This window comes from Abrus precatorius, unplaced genomic scaffold (genome assembly GCF_003935025.1).
Source record: "Abrus precatorius isolate BTA unplaced genomic scaffold, Abrus_2018 Scaffold2, whole genome shotgun sequence".
Classification (NCBI taxonomy): domain Eukaryota; kingdom Viridiplantae; phylum Streptophyta; class Magnoliopsida; order Fabales; family Fabaceae; genus Abrus; species Abrus precatorius.
The window spans coordinates 5,899,030-5,904,659 of record NW_020874362.1 but is presented as its reverse complement, the minus strand read 5'-3'; the positions used below and the strand labels follow the sequence as shown (position 1 = coordinate 5,904,659).

The 5,630-nt window shown below is 33.9% G+C and overlaps 1 protein-coding gene and 1 non-coding gene across 2 annotated transcripts; both read right to left on the bottom strand.

Moving 5' to 3' along the window:
* Positions 1–1,200: 1,200 nt before the first annotated feature.
* On the bottom strand, positions 1,201–4,710 carry LOC113858932. The gene is made up of 5 exons (XM_027491733.1): positions 4,288–4,710; positions 4,126–4,207; positions 2,926–3,753; positions 2,017–2,274; positions 1,201–1,574 (listed from the first exon to the last, which is right to left on the bottom strand). The coding sequence occupies exons 1-5, from the start codon at positions 4,706–4,708 to the stop codon at positions 1,415–1,417; spliced, it is 1,749 nt and encodes a 582-aa protein (XP_027347534.1). The 5' UTR covers positions 4,709–4,710; the 3' UTR covers positions 1,201–1,414.
* A 66-nt stretch (positions 4,711–4,776) lies between these two features.
* On the bottom strand, positions 4,777–4,848 carry TRNAH-GUG. Its single transcript has one exon. It is a non-coding gene; the product is annotated as a tRNA-His (tRNA).
* Positions 4,849–5,630: the final 782 nt, after the last annotated feature.

Sequence of the window (5,630 nt, the reverse complement as noted above, 5' to 3'; positions counted from 1 at the left end):
ATTTTTTATTGAATAAAAATTATAGCGACTTCTTAAGAAGTCGCAATTGGCAACTTTCCTTTTTTATTTTTTCTATTCTTTTGTTATTTTAACTAAATGATCTTAATAAATTTATTTTCAAGATTTATCAATAGACAAAATAGTAATTGAAAAAGAAAAATTATAAGGTTGGTATATAGGAAGTACAACTTTAAGTTCTATATATTTCCCTCACTTATCAGTTTGCATTCCACAACATCTCTCACAATCTACAGGGTGTTATTCTTAAGTTTGTTCAATGACTCTATTCACAGGTAAAACATTCATTGTAGGTTTCTAATTTGTAATTTAAATCACAATTAAGTACATAAGTTTTTTTTTTTTATCACATGAATCTTCGTGTTAATCCAAATATTAGAGACATGTAAGGGAATTTAGAGAAGAATATCTCCCTAGAAGTGATTATGTTGAAACAAGGTTAGGTTCATCTTCATTTTACACTAACATGCTTTACAGGAGACAAAATTCTGAATTTCCTAATATTTTTTGGAGCGAATTAAAAGTGTTGAAAATATTTCTGATGATCTTTCAGTTGGTATGGAATTTGACTCTAAGGTTACGCTACCATTAGCTTTAATAAACAATTTCACATCCGACATTCCCTGGACTTCGTTGTTGAAAGAGTCTAGGCGTCTGATGCATAGGTCTGGTGTTATTTCAAAGGTACCCGTCAACCAAATAGACTTTAAAAAACATTAACACTTATTTAACAAATAAACCAAACATGACCTAAAGTTTGACAACAACCTACTATATTTCAATCCATACTTGTTAGTAGCCTGTGAACCCTTAGCAACCTGAACAATTGATATGATCAGAATTTGAGAGAGCACAACCATACATTGAATAGTGAGTAATAAACTAATACCAACATTACTATTCTAAGTTAAATTTGTTTTTCTAAGAAAACAGTTTTGCTACGAGTTAATTTAATACCAGTAGTTTTCGGCAAACGTAACTTCATGATATGCCCGACATGGCCACAGTATAGAAAACTCGGACATTATGCATTCCTTAGGCTCATAATATTTTAATACAAATTTTGAAGTCTGAACAAAAGTCTCAGGTTTCTTTTGAGTCAATTTTTGAACAGCTCCGATGTTGTCTTAAATTGGTTTGGCCACATTAATATTCGTGAAATCCACAGCCCAAACAATTTTAACAGAATTTAACCACCAGCATTCACGTGGTTGGTTAAGATAAATTGATACCATTTATCTATTACAAAAAAAGTCAATCTGGCTCCTACTCTGTCAAGTAAATTCTAGCTATAATCTAACATTTTCCTTCATACAATATACAAGTTTAACCAATCACTCAACCTTTGCTTGGCGCTATTTAACTTTGATGGCCAAATAAGTAGATGCGTAGATTACTACCGCAGCACAGAGGACAAAAACAAACCTTGAAGGGAAGCACATGAAGGTGGATATGAGTCTTTTGCTGACATCAACGACCCCACCAATTCTTGTAATTGATGAGTCAACATAAAAATGTTTTCAGCCGAATTCTTTGTTGCCCATTCTTCTATCATCCTGCACAAATTATTCAACTTCGTAGGAGGCAGATTATACAATAGATACACCATGCACGAACCCATTGATTATTACACCTTCCTAAGAAATATATATTTCTTAAAATTCATTTATTCTCAAGGTAGACAAATCATGCATGCACCCGTTGATTATTCAGAGTTAATGGGTAAACAAAAAAGGATTCCTACCCCTATCTAATTATGGGATTTTAAAAAAAAATTATTTATTCTCAAGGTAGCAGAGAAATAGCAGGCAAGTTTCAAGACGAAAATGAAGGAAAAGGAGTCAGAATCTAGTAAATCAAACATGGAAAACAACATCAAGAGAGACAAAAGCAAAGAGTATAGATGCTCCTAATTCTAAACCTCAAACCAAAAGGAAAAGGAATGAAATTTTTAATATATTATATCAAATTAATATATGAGATAGTTTAATAACTGACCTTAATTGAGATTCTGTTGCAGCATTACATTCAGAAAAAAGCACTTTGATGGTGGGGCGTAACAGCAATTTAGGAACTGGCTCTTTGTCCTCTGTACTAGAACAATTACCAGAACAAGACCATATATCTGGATTTAAAAGAATAATTTGCAGGACAAGCGATTGGGTTGTCAGATCTCTAATAACAAACCGAAATGATGATTCATCATTTGCACACTCCATCAACCGATTTGCGAACATTTTGTCCATTGTATATTTGCTGGTGACAAACATAAAGCATTAAAATTTGTTATATTCATATTTTGTTAGTCAAGCTTCAAAGTGATAGCCTGGAATACATAAGGAAAATACAGTCACGCTCATTTACAGGATCAAGAAGAAACAGCATGCCAGACAGAGACTTCTCTTTTTCTCACCTTTGTCCCATAAGTGCATGATATTGGTTGGTAACCTTTGTACACACAGTTATGAAAGACCCAAAAGTGTTGCTAGGAATACAGATAAAACTGGCTCATACTTAATAAGCCACACCTAATTTTACTTCCCTAAAAAATATTTTTAGCGGACACACATAGAAGACCTCAAGAGACAGTTTACACTCATTGCTACTTCTTTCTCACCCATTTTGTACAAAAGAAAGAATAAATACCTTTCTCCCAATATTACATTTCTACTACCCAATTTACATCAATTTCACTTATTATTTCCAAATTTATATGGCTAGCTGAAATTATATGCTAAGACATTAATTTCTCTTAATAAATCCTAGAAGCACATATGTTTTACTGTATCTATTACCCCATAGTTAGCTGCAATTTAGTTATAATGGCACAAAACTGAGTCCCTTTTTTACTTTCTGATAAAGAAGAATTATTAAGAAACAGAGTGAATTTAGTAATTCTTTACTAACCTGATCATGTTGCCTGATCCTCCAACTGGCACACAGGTTGAAATATAACATTTAAATAATCGTACTCCTCCATCTACAGGTGCATGGTCCTCACAACAAGGGTAGGCTCCAAGAAGAGACAAGCATTGAGGGCACATAAATTCATGCCAATCAATATCCTTTGAAAGATTTGATGATCTAGCCATGAAAACATCTTCAAGAAAACCATTGAGGAAAGATTGTTGATTGCCCAGAATTTCCATGGTCTCTGTAGGCATCTGTCCCTTTCTAGCAGTTCCAGATAAATGACATTCACTGTCTTCATCCACAACTACGTTCGTCATATGAGCACAACAACTAGTAGTTTGGGTCACGTCTTCAGCATCATTTGAATCTGGATGTGAATGAAAGAAGTCACCATGATCAGGTTTATTCTCAGCCACTTCACATCTAAAATTCACGGAAAGCTTTTCATTCTCACGATTTGCAAACCTTGAGTTCTCATCATGAGCATGGGTCACTCCATACGCATCACCGCAAGTTGAAGTTTTTTCTTCATTTAATTCAGATTTTCTTGTGCCTTTGCTAACACCATCATCTCTGGGTTTTTCAGCCATAGAAGTACACTCTTGTTGTCCACACCCTTCAGGAAAATCACATTCCACAAGATCATCCTTGCAAAGAGTGATAGATGTGGAGCTTAATAAGCATAACCCTGGCGCACATGTATGAGAATTTACATACTTCATCACCAACTTCTCACTTATTCCTCCAAATGAACAACAACAAGCCCCAAACCAGTTGTCAGCTACCTCTCTCCAATTTGCCGATGGCATTTCAACAAAATTCCTAAACAAGGGACTCAAACAAAAAACACCAAAACGTTCAAAAATCACCTATTACTGCTAGTTTATTATTTTCTTCTTTTCCTTTTTAAAATTTCAACCTCATATACTAACCATGGCGTACTGTTACTCTTAGATAACTAGGTTTTTTGTTTTAATCAATTCTAGCATTTACAATAAAAATAAATAAATTAAGTTTCAATAAAATTGAGTGATTCAGATTAATTTATGCTCCTGCCACAATGACACATTCAACGGCTCAAAAACAAGTTCATCAAAATTCATTTTATTTAACTTCAAATCAAACGAGAACTAAGAAGTAAGAACTCTATGATACTCGAAATAGACGAAGAATATGCAAACACAAAGATCATACTTGAGAGGACTTTTGGTCAACTTGAAGGCGCAACTTCTGCAGTAAAAGTCAACTTCTCCTCCAGAAGACAATGTTTTCACATCTGCGCCAAACAAAGAAGTGAAAATAAACACAAATTTTCAAAAAAGTAAAAAACAATCAAAAGCGGCAAGTTGACATTACCAGATTCCATTTGGAGAGGTACGGAAGCGTGCGGCGGCGAAGTTTGCGATAGGTTGAGGGTGGAGAGGACAGGGTGGTCGACGGGGAGGAGGAGGACGAGCTTGACCTGAATGTGGTCGGAGAGTGGTCGGAATGTGATCGGAGAATCGGCGTCGACCAAAACGGAAGGGAGTGGAACCCTAAGGGAGAGGGAGGAGAAAGTGAGGATGAGAAAAGAGTGCGAGGAATGAAGGTGGACGTTGAGGTTGTGGCATTGGAGAGAAGGAATGAGGGTTTTGTTTTGGGGAAATAGCATTAAGCGAAGCGTTGGGATGTGGGACTGTGCTTCCCATGTGTAACGCCATCTCTCTTCACTTTCGCTGTCACTTCCCATTCTCATTCTATCACCACCCTTTGCTTCCGTTCTAATGGATTTGGCCATGGTTATGGCTTATGACTCCAAATATTCATCGTAAAAATAAATAATGTCGTTTGAGTAGGTTAAAAAACTGTGGCTGCTGGGATTCGAGCCCAGGTCTCCACGGCCACAACGTGGAATTCTTACCACTAAACTACAGCCACTGCTTATGACAAAGTTGCCTAGTATTTTATATAACTATTATCATCTGACAAAGTATGATTTTATAGTTCATAGATAATGGTCAATTCATGTTAAATGATCAAATCAAATTCGTTTTCCAGCTTTGTTAGAGACCGAACATCTTTATACAATGTAAGAGGGAATTTCCTTTTACAATTTCTTATACTTGTTTAAGCATAAGCATGATTATCGATCCACTTTATATTATAACTAAGAATTTACTATATGAAAGTTAATTATTAGTAGATTTTTTCTTTTTTAGAATTCGTAACGTATGTATTTTAAAATTAAAATTAGCTTGTACAAATTACACTATACAATTAAGAGATTCATTTCTCAAATTTATAATTATTAAAATATATTAATTATTGACATTTAATTAATTTTTTTTACACTATATGGTAAAATTATTATTTGAAAACTATTTAACTTTATTAAATCTTTATCATTTTAATACATACTATTTGTAGTTATAGATTTAAGTCAAAAATAATATTTTTAAAAAGTTGTTATTAAAATAATTTTATTATATATAATTATTTACAAAAATATAAAATTTTGTTGAGTAAATTCTTAAATTAGTTTCTCAAAATAATAGAAATTAAAATTTAAAATGACGTTAACAACTATGGAGGGTGAAGGATTTGCTTTCTCTCCTAGAGCAAATGATGTTTTCATGGAGGAACCACATGATGGGGGTGAAGGCCATTTCTTTCAGAGATAAGGTAATGCATGGAAAAACTTTTCATGCACACAAGGAGAA

Bases quoted from the DNA above. Each gene is read 5' to 3' on its own strand.
- LOC113858932 (XM_027491733.1), bottom strand. From the start codon at position 4,708: ATGGCCAAATCCATTAGAACGGAAGCAAAGGGTGGTGATAGAATGAGA. The intron at 4,208-4,287 runs GTAATGTCAACT...TGTTTGGCGCAG, and splicing joins ACCTCTCCAAATGGAATCTG to ATGTGAAAACATTGTCTTCT. The intron at 3,754-4,125 runs GTATGATCTTTG...TCCCTTGTTTAG, and splicing joins TTGACCAAAAGTCCTCTCAA to GAATTTTGTTGAAATGCCAT.